Below are 17,435 nucleotides of genomic sequence, written 5' to 3'. Positions count from 1 at the left end.
TCTGGATATCAAACCCACAGCTCAGCGAGCAAACCTACACCCTAAATTGAGAAGCAAATATGTAAGGAGATCTCCAATTTCTGTAAGAAAAATAGGGTTGTAATGGTTAGGGATTTTAACTTTCCAACCATAGACTGGGGCTGTATAGTATTAAAGGATGAGAAGGAATTTGTTAAGTGTGTACAAGAAAACTTTCTTATTCAATATATGGATGTGCCTACTATAGAAAGAGCAAAACTTGACCTTCTCTTGAGAAATAAGGCAGGGCAAGTGACTGAGGTGTCTGAGAGGACTTTGGGGCAAGTGATCTTAATTCTATTAATTTTTAAATTGTCATGGAAAAGAATAGAACTGATCAAAAATTAAAATTGGAGAAGGCCAATTTTGATGGGATGAGACAGGAACCCTCAAAATTTGACTGGGGGAAGCTATTTGCATGTAAAGGGATGGTTGGGAAGTAGGAGGTCTTTAATAAAGAGATAATGAGAGTTCACAGACTGTATGTTCCTGTTAGTGTGAAGGGCAAGGTTGGTAGGTGTAGGGAATGCTGGATGACTAGAGACCTGATGCTCTGCTCAACAAAAAGAAGGCGGCATGTATCAAGTATTGACAGCAAGGATTGAGTGAATCCCTAGAGAGGTGTAATGGCAGTAGGAGTGCACTTAAGGGAAAAATCGAGAGGAAGATAAAGGGTCTTAAGATAACTTTGACAAATAGAGGTAAGTAGAATCCAAATAAATTTTATAAATAGATTAAGGGCAAAAGAGTAACTAGGGAGAAACGAGGGCCCTTAAAGCTCAATGTGGCCAGCTATGCGCGGAACCACAGGAGATGGTGAGATACTAAATTAATATTTTGCCATCAGTATTTATTGTGAAGAAGGACATGGAAGGTAGCAAACTTGGGGAAATAAACAGTGATCTCTTGAAAAGAGTTCATATTACAGAAGAGGAAGTGTTGGAGATCTTACAACACATAAAGGTGGTTGAATCCCCAGGACCTGATCAGGTGTACCCTAGAACTCTGTGGGAAGTGAGAGAAAAGATTGCTGGGCCCCTTGCTGAGATATTTGTGTTATCAATAGCCATGGGTGAGGTGCCAGAAGACTGGAGATTCACTAATGTGGTGCCATTAAGAAAGAATGTAAGGAAAAGCCAGGGATCTATGGACCAGTGAGCCTTATGTCATTGGTGGGTAAGTTGTTGGAGCAGATTCTGAGTGACAGGATTTGTATTCATTTGGAAAGGCAAGGACTGATCAGGGATAGTCAGCATAGCTTTGTACGTGGGAAATATTGTCTCAATAACTTGATTGAGGTTTTTGAAGAGTTGTAAAAGAAGATTGATGAAGGCAGACCATAGATGTTGTCTATATGGATTTCAGCAAAACATTTGACAGGGTTTTGCATGTCAGACTGGCTAGTAAGTTCAGATCACGTGGAATCCAGGGAAGATAGCCAACTGAATACAAAATTGGCTTGAAGGTAGGAGACAGAGGTAGGTGGAAGGTAGTGTGATTATTACAACAGAATATGAATGGAGCCTTTACAAGTAGGCACCAGAGAATTTATTGTGGACAGGGAAAAGGCTAAGAAACTAAACAGTTACTTTGTGTGTATCTTCACAAAGTAAGGCACAGGTAATCTCCCAGAAATACTAAGAGACCAAGGAATGTGTGGAATTGAGGAATTGAAAGAAATGAATATTGTTAAAGAAATATTAGTTTAAAACTTAGCTGGATTGAAATTGATAAATCCTCTGGAGTAGATGGGATTCACTCCAGAGTATTGAAGGAGGCAGGCATGGAGATAGTCGATGCCTTTCAAAGGCATGGAGGTTCTAGAAAGGTTCCTGCCAACTGCAATTGCAAATGGAACTCCACTATTTAAAAAGGGAGAGAAAGAGAGAGGAAGTGGAGAACAACAGAACTATCAGTTTGACATCAGTCAGAGGGAAAATATTAGAATCTATTGTAAAGGATGCGGTAACTCGGCAATTAGAAAAGACTGGCAGAATCAGGGAGAGTCAGAATGGATTTATGAAGGGGTAATCATGCTTAACCAGCCTGCTGAAGTTTTTTGAGGATAATACCTGTAAATATAGATAAAGAAGATCCAACGAATGTGGTGTATTTGGATTTTTGAATGGCTTTTGGTAAGGTTCCATACAGAGGGGTGGTAAAATAAAATTACTGGACATGGGATTGTCGGGTAATAAATTGGTATGGATAGAGAATTGATTAACAGACAGAAAGCAGAGAGTAGGAATAAACAGGTCATTCTCAGGATGGCTGGCTGTGAATAATGAGGTCAGCGTTAGGTCCAGAACTGTTCACAGCCTGTATCCATGATTTGGGTGTGGGGACAAAGTGTAGTATTTCCACATTTACTGATGACACCAAAGTGGGTGGGAATGTCAACTGCAAAGAGACTGCAAGGAGGCTTCAAGAGGACTTGGACAGTCCACACGAATGGATTCAAGCATGGCAGATGGAATATAACGGGAATAAATGTGAAGTTCTCCACTTTGTTTAAAACAAAATAAGAAAGACAGAGTATTTTTAAATAGGGAGGGTTTGGAAAGTGCAGGTATCCAAAAGGATCTCGGTGGCCTAATTCTTGAGTCACTAAAAGCAGCCATAGTAGTCAGTAAGGAAGGCAAATGGTATGTTATCTTTTATGGCAACATGATTTGAATACAGGAGTGAAGATGCAGTTATATGGAGCTTTGGTGAGACCATAACTGGAGTATTGCATACCATTTTGTCTCCTTATTTAAGGGGGATTCACATGTCATGGAGGGAATGCAACAGACGTTCACCAAGCTAAACTCTGCTTTGGTGGAATTGTCTTATGAGGAGAGATTGAGCGGACTGGATTAATATCCCTTAAAGGTTTGACAAAATAAGGAATGACTGTATTCAAACTTATAAGATTCCTACAAGAGTAGTTTCACTTACTTAGTGTCTCTAGCACCAGGATACATAATATCAGGATAAGGGGCTGGCCACGCAGGACAGAAGATGATGAATCTTTGGAATTCTCTGCCCTGAATGCCTGCGGAAGCTCAAACACTGAATATGGTAGAGACAGAAATGGATATATTTCTGGAAGCTTATGGCTTTTAAGGAATATAGAGAAAGTGGAGAAAGTGTCATGGAGGTAGATGATCAGCTATAGTCCAGAATAATGGTGGAACAAACTCAATGGGGTGAATGGTTTCTCCTGTTCCTATGTTGAAGCTTCTAGTAGCCTCTATATCGCCTAAATTAGGATGTCTATGTGGAGGAGGTTAAACTGAGGGAATGGGATTCCTTCCTAAGTGAGGATTTGACCTTCAGAAAAGTATGGATTGGGACCAAAGGTAATTTGAGAACTAGACCCACGGAGGTCAAGGATCAACGTGGTTCAAAATGTTTCACATCATTCTCAAAACAGGAAGATGATAGTTAACTGCTTTCTCAGAGGGATACCAAGAAAGCTAAAACAGTGTCCCATTTCCAGATCTACACCTTTTGCTTGTGTTCCTGTGTCTAACAGGGAGGGATCAGGGTGAGCTGGTGTAAGGTACGCCCTTTGAAGCTCCTGAACTTCAGTGGCCTCAGCACTAGAATTCCAAGGAGTCACAGATCTGTGAGGCCTTTGTTCACAATGTCAGTCTGCAGTAGGTAGGAGATGTGCAATTGTACTGGCCTTTCTCATTCATCATTGCCCTTAAGTAAATAAAGACCACATGTATAAAATACAGAGGAAAACTATTCCAATTGTCTTAAAATGGATTGCACTAGTGATAGAGGAAAGGGCAGAGAGAGGAAAATGGAAAGGACATGAACATTGGATTGTGGATAGTGAGGAAGGTTGTTCAAGGATACAGCAGGATATAGATCAGTTAGAAAGTTAGGTGGGGAAATGGCAGATGAAGTTTAATCTGGACAAGTGCGAGGTGATGCATTTTTGGAGGTCAAATGCAAGAGGAAAAAATACAGTAAATGCCCCTTAGGAGCATTGATGTACAGAGAGATCTTGGGGTGCAAATCCATACCTCCCTGAAAGTGGCAACACAAGTGGATAAGGTGATGAAGAAGACATATGGCATGCTGGCCTTCATTGGTTGGGGCATTGAGTATAAAAGTTGGCAAGTCATGTTGCAGCTGTACAAGACTTTAGTTAGCAGGAGAATTGACGTTTCGGGCATGAGCCCTTCTTCATATGCCCGAAACGTCAATTCTCCTGCTCCTTGGATGCTGCCTGCCCTGCTGCGCTTTTCCAGCAACACATTTTCAGCTCTGATCTCCAGCATCTGCAGTCCTCACTTTCTCCTACAAGACTTTACTTAATCCACATTTGGAGTACTGTGTGCAGTTCTAATGGCAGCAATATAGGATGGATATGGAGGCTTTGGAGAGAGTGCAAAAGAGATTTACCAGGATGTTGCCTAGATTGCAGTGTATCAGTCATAAAGTGAGGCTGCAAAAGGTCGGTTAGTTTTCACAAGAGTGCCAGAGGCTAAGGAATGACTTGAGAGAAACATAGAAAATTATGAGGGGCATAGATAGTGTGGATAGTTGGAGTCTTTTTCCCAGAGTAGAAATGTCAAATACGGTGGGCATAGGTTTAGGTATCAGGTGGAAAGTCTAAAGGAAATGTGTGAGGTAATTTTTCTACACAGAGGGTGGTACATGTCTGGAACATGCTGCCAGGGGAGGTGGTATTGGCAGATACGATAGCATTATTTTAGAGACATTTAGACAGACACATGAATAAGCAGGGAGGAAAGGGATACAGATCATATGCAGGCAGAAGGCATCATGATGGGTACAGACATGATGGGCTGAAGGGCATGTTCCTATGCCATTCTGTTCTATGTATCTATGTTTTTGAAGTGATTTTAGCAGGTTTTTTTGCCTTAGGTATTTAAATAATTGCTTGGTAATCAAAACTTAAACATTGCTAAATGGAGAGACAAAGACAAAGCTCTTCATCTTGCCCTCATCAGGCCTAGGGCATATTTGCAAAATGAACCCCAATTTAGACAGCATTAATGAGGATTCTCATTGAATGGGCCATCACTAGCATGGAGCATCAGCACGAACAATTAGCACTCAATAATAGATCTCAAACCAGGAGGGTAAACTCTAATTTTGGTCAGGATATTGACAAGGAAATGCAGCAGAGATTGACAGTCTCCATGACCTATTTTTTTTCCCATGAAAAAAGATGTAAGCTGAAGATAAAAATGACAGGAAATCTCAGACCGGTGTTACGCTCCTCTTGCTCAATTTGGGAGCTCAGCGACGCGCTGATGACCCTGACTCATTCGCATGCAGGAAGTGTGTCCAGCTCCAGCTCTTGTTAGAGCACATGGCAACTCTGGAGCTGCAGATGGACTCACTTTGGAGCATCCGCGATGCTGAGGAGATTGTGGATAGCACATTTAGTGAATTGATCGCACCGCAGATTAGGATTGAGGGGGAAAGGAAATGGGTGACCAAAAGGCAGAGAAAGAGTAGGAAGGCAGTGCAGGTGTCCCCTGCGGTCATCTCCCTCCTAAACAGGTATACCGTTTTGGATACTGTTGGGGGAGATGGCTCACCAGGGGAGGGCAGCATTAGCCAGGTTCATGGCACCGTGGCAGGTTCTGCTGAACAGAAGGGCGGGAAAAAGAGTGGAAGGGCTATAGTCATAGGGGATTCAATTATAAGGGGAGTAGATAGGCGGTTCTGTTGTCAAAAATTAGACTCCTGAATGCCTCTCAGTTGCACGGGTCAGGGATGTCTCAGATCGGCTTCAGGACATTCTGATGGGGAGGGAGCTGTTGTGGTGCATATAGGCACCAATGATTTAGGTAAAAAAACAGGATGAGGTCCTACAAGCAGAACAAAGGGAGTTAAGAGCCAAGTTAAAAAGTAGAACCTCAGAGGTAGTAATCTCAGGATTGCTACCAGTGCCACACGCTAGTCAGAGTAGAAATGAAAGAACAGGCAGGATGAATGAGTGACTTGAGAGATGGTGCAGGAAGGAGGGATTAAGATTTTTGGGACATTGAGACAGGTTCTGGGGGAAATGAGACTATTACAAATTGGATGTTCTACTGATAAGCCCATTTCCTTCTAAATGTAAATAGATCCTATCCCTCAGTATCTTCTCCAGCAGCTTCCTTTGCACTGACGTCAGGCTCACCAGTCCATAATTACCTGGATTATCCCCGCGACCTTGGGCCAGATTGGAACCAATGTCCTTGAAGGTGCTTTTGCTAACGCTGGTTGGGGAGGGTTTAAACTAATGTGGCAGGGGATGGGAACCAAATGAGGAGGTTAGTGGTCAGGAAGGAGGTAGTAACTAAAGCCTGTAAAGAACTAGATAATGAAGTCAGCATGACTAAGGGAAGAGTAGGCAGGAAGTGGAAGATGAACTGGTGGTCTGAGGTGCATTTGTTTTAATGCGAGAAGGCCGATGAACTTAGGGCTAGGATTAGTACCTGGGTGTGTGGTGTTATTGTTATTACTGAGATTTAGTTGAGGGAAGGGCAACTAAATATCCCAGGATCTGGATGCTTCAGGCAGGATAGAGAGGGTGCACTTACAATGTTGGGGCTGTACTACAGGCCTCCCAACAGTGAGCATCAGATAGAGGTACAAATATATCAACAGATTATGGGAAGGTGTAGAAATGACAGGGTGGTGGTGATAGATTTTAATTTTCCCAACATTGACTGGGATTCACTTAGTGTTAGATTTCTAGGTGGAGCAGAATTTGTAAGGAGTATCTGGGAGGATTTTCTAGAGCAGTATGTAAGTAGTCCAACTCATGAATGGCCCATACTAGACCTGGTGTTGGGGAATGAGCCTAGCCAGGTGGTTGAAGTTTCAGTGGGGGATTACTTTGGGAATAGTGATCACAATTCCATAAGTTTTAGAAACTCATGGACAAAGACAAGAGTGGTCCAAAAGGAAGAGTGCTAAATTGGGGGAAGTCGAACTATCGCAAAATTCGGCAGGAGCTGGGGAATGTGATTTCGGAGCTAATGTTTGAAGGGAAATCCACATTTGATATGTGGGGCGCTTTTAAAGAGAGGTTGATTAGAGTGCAGGAGAGATATGTTCCTGTGAAAATGAGGGATAGAAATGGCAAGATTAGGGAACCATGGATGACAGGTGAAATTGTAAGAGAAAAAGGAAGCATAATAAGGTCTAGGTGACTGAAAACAGACAAAGCTTTGGAAGAATTTTGGGAATGTTGGACCAATCTGAAACAAGGAATTAAGAGGGCTACAAGGGGTCATGAAATATCTTTAACAAACAGGGTTAAGGAAAATCCAATGCCTTTTAATCATATGTTAGGAACAAGAGGGTAACTAAAGAAAGGGTTGGCCCACTCAAGGAAAAAGAAGGAAAGATATACATGGAGTCAGAGGAAATAGGTGAGATTCTTAATGAGTACTTTGCATTGGTATTCACCGAGGAGAGGGACATGATGGATATTGAGGTTAGGGATAGATCTTTTGAGGTCAAGTCAGCATAAGAAGGGAGGAGGTGTGTACTCTAGAAGGTATTGAGATGGACAATTCCCCAGGTCCGGATGGGATATATCCCAGGTTACCGAAGGAAGTGAGAGAGGAAATAACTGGTGCCTTAACAAATATCATTGTGGCATCCTTGAACACAGGTAAGGTCGGGGAGGACTGAAGAATTGCTAATATTATCCCCTTGTTTAAGAAAGGTCGCAGGGATAATCCAGGTAATTATAGACCGGTGAGCCTGACATCAGTGCGAGGGACGCTGCTGGAGAGGATACTGAGGAATAGGATCTACTTACATTTAGAATAAAATGAGCTTATCAGTAATGGGCAGCATGGTTTTGTGCAGGGAAGGTCATGTCTTACCAACTTAATAGAATTCTTTGAGGAAGTGATAAAGTTGATTGATGAGGGGAAGGGCTGTGGATGTCATATCCATGGAGTTCAGTAAGGCATTTTATAAGATTTTCCATGGTAGGCTGATGGAGAAAGTGAAGTCACATGGGGTCCAGGGTGTTCTAGCTAGATGGATAGAGAACTGGCTGGGCAGCAGGAGACAGACAGTAGTAGTGGAAGGGTGCTTCTCAAAATGGAGACCTGTGACCAATGGTGCTGGGACCACTGTTGTTTGTGATATACATACATGATCTGGAGGAAGGTATAGGTGGTTTGATTAGCAAGTTTGCAGGTGACACTATAATTAGTAGAAGAGCAGATAGTGAAGGGGACTATCAGAGAATGCAGCAGAATGTGGATAGATTGGAGAGTTCCGCAGAGAAATGGCAGATGGAGTTCAATCTGGACAAATGCGAGGTGATGTATTTTGGAAGATCCAGTTGAAGAGCAAACAATACAGTGAATGGAAAAGCCCTGGGGAAAATTGATATATAGAGGGATCTGGGTGTCAGGTCCATTGTTCCCTGAAGGTAGCAATGCAGGTCAATAGAGTGGTCAAGAAGGCTACGGTATGCTTTCCTACACTGGACAGGGTATTGAGTACAAGAGTTGGCAGGCCATGTTACAGTTGTATAAGACTTTGATTTGGCCACATTTGGAATACTGCGTACAGTTCTGGTCACCACGTTACCAAAAGGATGTGGATGTTTTGGAGAGGGTGCAGAGGAGGTTCACCAGGATGTTGCCTAGTATGGAGGGCAGTAGCTATGTGGAGAGGATAAGTAGTTTAGGATTATTTTCATTGCAAAGAAGGAGGTTGAGGGGGTGACCTGACTGAGGCCTACAAAATCATGAGATGTATAGACAGGGTGGATAGCAAGAAGCTTTTTCTCGGCGTGTGGGGGAGGGATCTCAATTACTAGGGTCATGGGTTCAGAGTGAGAGGGGAAAAGTTTAAGGGAAATATGCTTGGAAAGTTCTTCACACAGAGAGGGTTGGTGCCTGGAACGCATTGTCAGCCAAGGTGGTAGAGGCGGGCACAACAGTGTCATTTAAGATGTATTTAGACAGATAATGAGTGGGCACAGAACAGAGGGATCTAGATCCTTGGAAAATAGGTGACAGATTTAGATAGAGGATCTGAAATTGGCACAGGCTTGGAGGGCCGAAGGGCCTGTTCCTGTGCTGTAATTTTGTCTAATTCTCTGCAGTTTCTTGTAGTTTTGGAAAAAGCAGTTGCTATACCAGACTGTAATGCATCCAGATAGGATGCTTTCTATGGTGTATCTATAGTCTTTTGGGACATGTCAAATTTTCTTAGCTACCTCTGTGTGTACTTTCTTGACTGTAGTGTTAACATGGATAGGTTGTTGACATTGTCACTTCCAGGAGTTTGATGCTCTTGACCATCTCCACCTCAGCACTGAGTCTGTTCTCCACTCTGCTTCCTGAAGTCAATGAGCAGCTCCTTCATTTTTCTGACACTGATGAAGAGATTGTTGTCTTTACATCATGCTGTTAAACAGTCCATCTCCTTCCTGTGCTCTGTGACATTGTTGTTTGAGATTGGACCTACAACAGTGGTGTCGTCAGCAAACGTGTAAATGGAGTTAGAGCTGAATTCAGCCACACACTTGTGAGTGTATAAGGAGAATAGTAGGGAGCTGTGTTTACAGCCTTGCAGGATACTGGTATTAAAGATTACCGTGGAGCAGGTGTTGTCACCTATCCTTACTGACTGCAGTCTGTTGGTCAGGAAATCAAGGATCCAGTTATAGAGAAGGGAGCACAGACTTAGGTCCCAAAGTTCGGAGATGAGTTTGTTTGGTATTATAGTGTTGAAGGTAGAGCTGTAATCAAAAGGTAGGAGCCTGACATGGGTATCCTTGTTATCCAGATGTTCCAGGGATGAGTGCAGGGCCAGGGAGATGGTGTCTGCAGTGGACCTGTCATGACAGTCTGTGAATTGCAAGGAATCAAGGCAGGCTGGGAAGCTAGCGGTGACGCGAACCATGACCAACATCTCAGAGCACTTCATAATTATGGATGTCTGAGCTACTGGCTGGTAATCATTGAGGCACATTGCATCATTTTTCTTTGGCACCAGGATGATGGCGGTCTTCTTGAAGCAGGTGGGGACTTCAAATCGTAATAAGGAGAGGTTAAAGATGTCAGAGAATACTCACACCAGCTGGTTCACGCAGGATCTGCATACACAGCCAGGGACTTCATCCCGGCCAGCCGCATTCTGTGGGTTCACCCTTCAGAAGGCCAATCTAACATCTGCAGTGATGACCAAGGGTACAGATGCATTTGAAGTTGATGGGACAGGTGATATTGTTTCACTGTCCTTCTGTTCAAGCACAAGTGGAATGTATTGAGCTCATCGGATATGGATGTAATGTTGTCTGCGATTCTGTTCCACTTCACTTTGTAGTCCTTTATGTTGTGCAAGCCTTGCCACAAACGATGGGTGTCCACGTACTTAGTCTGGGTCTCAGGCTTAGTTTGCTATTGTCTTTTGACATTCCTTATGGCATTCCGAAGGTTGTACCTGGATTTCCTGTATAGGTCAGGGCTAAACAGCTTGAACGCCTCAGACCTGGACTTCAGTAGGGATTTGATCTCCTGGTTCTTCCATGGTTTCCAGTTGGGGAATGATCAGATTAACGTCTTTGCACGCAGCCATCTGCACAGTTCCTGATGGAGTCTGTAATGGTAGTTACAATTTATGTATCAATTCTTTTTACCTAAATTCCATTGAGAAAAACATTCTCTGGGAGAAAGATGATACATTTATGGCTAACTAAGGAAGCTATAGTCGGTATCAAATTTAAAATAAATGACATGGCATGCAGCAAAGGTTAATTGTAGACAAGAAGATTTGAGAAATGTTCACAACGAGCAAAGAATGGCTGAAAAGAAAGATGAAAAATAATCATTAAAGACGGAAGTTAAAGTTGAAAAGTCCCTTCAGCCTTTTTACCTTCATCTTATGGTTTGTAAAGAAATTATTGCAAAGAGAATGGGATGCATCAATTGTATTCTTTCAACATTGCCAATTTCCCAAAAGTTCTCAGCAGATTGGATAACAATTTATGTAAGGTCCCTAGAGATAGAAAGTCTGAATCAGTAGGTGAGTTAGCATTAATGCCTGTCATTAGAAACATGCTAGAATTCCTTATTAAGCAAATAGTAATTTGACATTTTGGAAGTCATGATCTAGTCAGGCAGAGTTTGTGGTTTGAGTTGAGTACAATATATTATCAAAGGGCTAACTATCAAGAAACGGAGAGACAAGATAAATGGGTTATTTCAGGTTGGCAAATAGTAACTCGTAGGATACCTCAGATCTCAATTGTTCATGATCTATATTGATGACTGGGATGAAAAGACTAGCTATTTGTTGTCAGCATTGTTGATGATAAATAGATAGAAAAGCAAGTTGCAATACATATACAAAGTGTCTGAAAAGCACGTGAGCAAAGATTTGGCAAGTGGCTCAGTAGTTAGCACTGCTGCCTCACAGTACCAGAGACCCAGATTCAATTCCAGCCTTGGGCGACTGTCTGTGTTGAGTTTGCACATTCTCCCCGTGTCTGTGTGGATTTCCTCTGGGTGTTCCAATCTCCGCCCACAGTCGAAAGGTGTGCAGGTTAGGTGAACTGGCCATACTAAGTTATCCCGTAGTGCCCAGGGATGGGCAGGCTAGGTGGATTAGCCATGGGAAATGTAAAGTTAGAGGGATGGGGTGGGGGTGGGGGTCAATATGGACTTGGTGGGCCGAATGGACTGCTTCCATACTGTACAGATATATGATTCTAGGTGATTATAATATGGTAAAATGTGAAGTTGCCCACTTTGGGAGGAAGAATAGGAAACCAGAGGGTAGAATCTTACTGACATCTGAGTGACTTAGTTAATGGCGAGATGTCTGGTAGAATGAGACAACAAAGTCCACTGAGGTCTATCTTGAAGTCGAGATCACCTTTGATGTTTTTGACAAGCATTGTGTGCTGAGATTCTCACTGGGCAGCGCCGAGATGTCAACTGCTGTCATTATTGATTGTTAAATGTCTTGTCAGCACCACAATTCACCTCCTCCATGTCCACACTCCCATTATATCAGACTCCACAGACAAGGCCCAAGTCCAGGAAAACTCAACAGCGAAACCAGCGTGATCCCCTTTCAGACTCAGCTCACCACATGCTCTGAACACAACCTTTCACTTAAAGATTGAGATGAAGGAACTGAGGGAATTCTGGCTAAGTTTGCAGATGATACAAAGACAGGTGGAGGGTCAGGTAGTAGTGAGGTGGTGGGGAGGTGCAGAAGGATTTAGACAGGTTAGGAGAGTGAGCAAAGAAGTGGCAGATAAGATACAATATGGGAAAGTGTGAGATCATGCACTTTATTAGGCAGAATAGAGGCAAGGACTATTATTTAAATGGGGGAAAATTCAGAAATCTGGAGTACAAAGGGACTTGGGAGTACTATTCCAGGATTCTCTTAAGGTAAACCTGCAGGTTCGGTCACAAATTAGAAAGGTAAATGCAGTGTTGGCATTTATTTCAAGAGGACTAGAATATAAATGCAGCGATATACTTTCAAGGTTTTATTTGGAATCTATATTTGGATCACGTTTGGGATATTGTGAGCAATTTTTGGCCCTCATATCTCAGGAAGGATGTATTGGCTCTGGAGTGAGTCTAAAGGAGGTTCATGAGAATGATCCCAGGCTTGAAAGGCTTAACGTGTGTGAACAATGTTTGACAACTCTGACTCGATGGAGTTTAGAAGGATGGGGGGGGGGATCTAATTGAAACTTACAGAATGCTGAAAGATCTGGATAGAGTGGATGTTGGGAAGATGTTTCCATTACCAGGAAAGATTAGGACCCAAGGACACAGCCGTGGAGTAAAGGGAAAACCATTTAGAATGGAGAGAAGGAGAAATGTCTTCAGCCAGAGAGGGGTGAATCTATGGAACTCATTGCCACAGAAGTCTGTGGAGCCAGGTCATTGAGTATACTTAGGACAAAGATACATAGATTATTGATTGTCAAGAGGATTGACAGTTACAAGAAGGTGGGAGAATGGGTTGAGAAACTTATCAGCCATGATTGACTGGCAAAGAGCAGGATCAATGGGCCGAATGGCCTAATTTTTGTGCCTATGTATTATGGTATTATGGTCTTATGATTGACCTTTGTATTGTAATCCAGGCACCAAGATCTCAGGGCACTAGTCACACACCCCACATCCACAGACATTGGCATCTGACAAGTACCAACCTCTCAACACCTTTGTGACACATCTACAATTCACTTAGAGGATATTTCTGCCCTTTCATGCTGCATCTCAGGCTGCACTGGCAATTACCATTGTAATTCTACAGAAAGGACTCTGTGCTCAGGGACACACTCCCAGCTTGTGGACTGGACCAGGCTGCATCTCCAGGCTCTTCACTCACCATCATAGCACTCACTCTGAGCCTGACTGGATGCTCACACCATCCCTGCCTTGCCTCATCATTTTATACATTGCCCCCTCAGCCAGAGATACCAAGCTCATCTTCCTGCTGTTTATACCAGCTGTTTATTGCAGACACAGAGCCAGGAAACTTGTATGGTTGGCAGCAGACCTTAGTCAAGTACAGGGAGGTAGTGTAACTCAGGGAGTCCCTGTCAGGGACAGTTTCTGATACCGGTCCAGGGGCTTGGGTATGGTCAGCCACTCAGGGTAGTACAGCCAGGATCCACACCCGAGATGGGTGAGGAGCTGAGTATCAGACAGCTTCCCTGTCCATATTGCCTCTTTCTGCCCTATTGTGGGTTCCTTTCCTCCAGGAATGAGAGCGAGGTTAAGGAAATTTGGTCAGCATGGACGAGTTGGACTGAAAGGTCTGTTTCTCTGCCGTAGGACTCATTGCTGGGTGAGGCAAGGGCTAGCTCCCCACAATTTTCATGAGGTCAGAGCAGTTTCTCAAGGATACATTAACCACACCTCCCCAGGAGAGTCATGATTGTATGCAGGAACCTTTTGATAGGTAAGTTCAAAAGATCCTACTGATGATCCCCTTGCTCACTCATGCCGCCTACCTGCACTCATTGGCTCCTCATATCCTCGATGTCAACTCATCTCTGTGTCCATGCACCCAGCGCTCACTTTGGACGAAACTCATTAAAGCCTGTACCAGCAATAGCATCCTTACACAACAGCTATTCATAATTACCACAACCCTATAAATGGGTCAGCTATTTAAAGTATCAATAGCACACAACACCTTTATTTTGTGAAAATAAACACTGAGCCAGTTTCAAAATTGATCTGAGAGAGAAAAGGGATTGTAGACCTATTAATTAAACAGTTTATAATTTCTTTGCATATTTTGAATGAACTATTAGACTCCCGTACCCTCAACCAAACCTCATTATGCATTCAACAGTTGCATCGATATAGCACCTCTAATGTTCACAGCTGCTTTGCATGAGCATTGTTGAGCAGATATTTGGTGAAAGAGGTCAACTGTACAGAGCATGGTACAGGAGAAACGCAGTGAGACAGAGAGGATTGAGAAGAACATCAGCGCAAGGTAATGAGGCCACTATTGTGGAACATTTAGAATCAGTGAGGAACAAGAGGTCAGAGCTCGAGATAGCAGGATCTGACAGCATCTATGGCTGCAGGACTTTACACAGATAGGGGCTATGAGGCCACGCAGGGATTGGTAAGTGAATTTTAACATTGAGGCTTTGGGGAACAGGAAGCCAGTGTTCAGTCAGTGGGCACAGGGCTGCTGCATGAAAAGAATTCAGTGTGAGGAAGGATTTGGGCATCAGGGCTTTGGGTAAGTTGAGGTTTACAATGTACCAAGATTTCTGGTAAAGTGTTCTATTCTAACATGTTGTCTATATTCAAAAAAGCCAAGAGCCAAATGGATAGACACGCAGGCCCCAATTCTCCTTGTTGTTTCTCCTGCCCATTGGTTTACACAACCATATCATCACCAGAGGCTCAGGACGTGTATATCATCTGAGGAATAGACCCTCAAAGAAATCTCCTCTGCCTCCTCCAAAGGAAGTCACTTGAGAATTTTATTGACAACTCTCCTCAATTTCCCCGACCTGAACTTCCCTCCCAGCCACCAAACCCCAATGAGGGTCGATTTGGAACCTTCCAGAAGCTACTATACCTCATCCCACTGGACATACTGACTTACATCATTCGTCAAGTCCAATATGAAGCACGTCATTAGAAACCTCCAGCGATTTCCACAGTGTACTTTAGATTTTGGGTAATGTTTTAAACTGAGGCTGTGAATGTAAGTGATCGCACGGCTCTGTCGGGAGCAGCTCTGACCGAGGTCCTGCTGATCTTTACTCCCAGGCACCACCACCAAGAGAGAGGGTGAGAGTCTGAGCACGTCGGCTGGCTTCCCAGCGTGCACATAGCAGTCACACTGTACATTCATCATTGTCTGTGAAACACATTGGGATAGGTTATGAAAGGTGCGAGATAAGTTCCACTCTTTCTACATTAAACAGTTACACAATATTAGGAACGTAACAAATGACTGAGCTCAGCCCCAGCGCTGGTATACCTAGTTCAGTCATACAAACATCCACTTTAATTCCTCCCACTTCTATTTTCTCACATCTTTGAGGCAAATCCATCAATGCCGATAATTTATTGCCTTCATTGCAATGTAGAGGAATGTAAAACAGTTAAACAAGTGAACAAGTCACATGTAATCCCTGCGTGTAGGTTGAAAATGAAAGATTACAGTGGAGACTCATTAGCGAAACAGAGACGGTGCTAGCTGCAGTAAGTTTCAGTTCCAAAAGTCAAAAACACTGCCAGATACATCATCCTTTCGTGTAAGGAGTGGAACATTAGAGATGCAACCTTCCTGCATCAAATATTAATAAGCCTGTCAATATGCATAATTTTGATATTTTAAAGGAGCTAATACCTTTTGGAACATTTGTATAATTTTGTGCTTTAATGATATCTGAGGTTCAGTGTTGTGTAAATGAAATATCTTCCAGGAGGATGGTACAGTGGCTCACAAACTTAACTAACTGATTCAGCACAGCCGATTAAAAGTTTTACTGAGTATCCTCAAAGTGATGGAAGTCGCACACCTCAATTCAAAGGTGCACCTTGAATGTCTGAATTGTTAATAATCGTCGTGGTCTCAATTGAATGTCACAAACACAATATATTATTTTCAGAAGTAAGGTCAGAAATGGATTGCAGATTGCAGCACAGTCTGGGCTTAGATCTGAATAGTTTTATTGATAATATGTATGGGCTTTAAAGCAGTCTGATCAGTCTCCAGATGTTAAGTCCTGTTCACTGATTGTCATGGTTTCCTGCGGGATAGCCAGCGACACTTTAGCTTCTTAAACTCCCAGTCTCAGGGAGGGAGAGACAGAGCTAATCTGGCTTTCAAATTAAAAGTTGGAAGTGGTAAGGAAGATACAGATCAAAATTGTGACAAATCATGTGACTGTCCTCACATGGAGCCTGAAGGTGTTTAATGGTTTCTGTTTCCTAGTGCCTGATTGATCGCACACGACAACTAGCTCATATCGTGATTAACAAAGTCGTCAGCGTGTCTGAGAAGTTTAATCGCCGGATCTGCCAGCAGTACGACAGCATCATGAGGAAAATAACAAACAAAACAGACTCCACTCATAAACTGGTCCAGGTGCAGAACTATTTGGATACACTGAGGAGCCATGAAATGCTTCAGCTCAAGGTACCTTCACTATCCTTCTTGACACTCGGGAAATGTTAATGAAGACAGGCATTACAAGAGCAAACCATCCGAATTTGTCTGGATTTTAGCCCAGAATAAAACCTTTCTGTGGTGAAAGATGCAAATTAAAATTCTTTTCATATATTCTGTAATATTGTAAACTGAATTTTCAAGTTTGTCGCAATTGGCAATGACCAAATGATTCGGGACAGATTGTCTTCGTTCCCTGATGTGTAATTTTGTGCATGGTCTGTAGCTGGTGGATAGAATGTCACGGTGATGTTTCACTAATGAGAATACCTGTAAGAGCAGCAGTGTGACATTAACCAACAGGGACTATGTGACAGCTACAATGGATTGGGATAGTGGGAGGAAGGGGGCGGGACACACAACAAACTGCAACGTTAATGTCTCCTTTTAAATTAAACCTGGAGCATACTGCTACCTTTTAATTCCTGCTATGAGGTGGGTGGGATTGAAGAAGTGAAGTTGAAGTTAGTCATCTGCATGGATTTGCAGGACGTCTGTAGGTTCTGCTCTGGCTGTGCAAACAATCCCTTTGATTCCGTACGGGGCCCTCATTAATTTCTCTCTGTAAGGCAGAGGGTTTGTGCAAAAACACGTAGCTTTTATATTTTGTAGAAGTTATCTGTTCAGTCTGCGTTGTGATGCCAAAGCACGTGAATGTAAAATAGCTGGAACCAATGGAAAAACCTGCCAGGTTATATGACTGTTCAATGGCTCCCTGGATATTAATG

The 17,435-nt window shown here is 42.9% G+C and overlaps 1 protein-coding gene across 1 annotated transcript in view; it reads left to right on the top strand.

The window, feature by feature from the left end:
* Positions 1-17,435, top strand: part of LOC122561437 (dynein axonemal heavy chain 3-like) — a 466,282-nt gene that overhangs the window by 109,224 nt on the left and 339,623 nt on the right. The window contains exon 11 of the mRNA XM_043713180.1: positions 16,474-16,677. Within this exon, the coding sequence (XP_043569115.1) occupies positions 16,474-16,677 (204 nt within the window). The remainder of the gene's footprint in view (positions 1-16,473; positions 16,678-17,435) is intronic.

The sequence above is a fragment of the Chiloscyllium plagiosum genome, chromosome 23 (assembly GCF_004010195.1).
Source record: "Chiloscyllium plagiosum isolate BGI_BamShark_2017 chromosome 23, ASM401019v2, whole genome shotgun sequence".
NCBI lineage: Eukaryota > Metazoa > Chordata > Chondrichthyes > Orectolobiformes > Hemiscylliidae > Chiloscyllium > Chiloscyllium plagiosum.
This window is presented reverse-complemented; position numbering and strand designations above follow the sequence as displayed.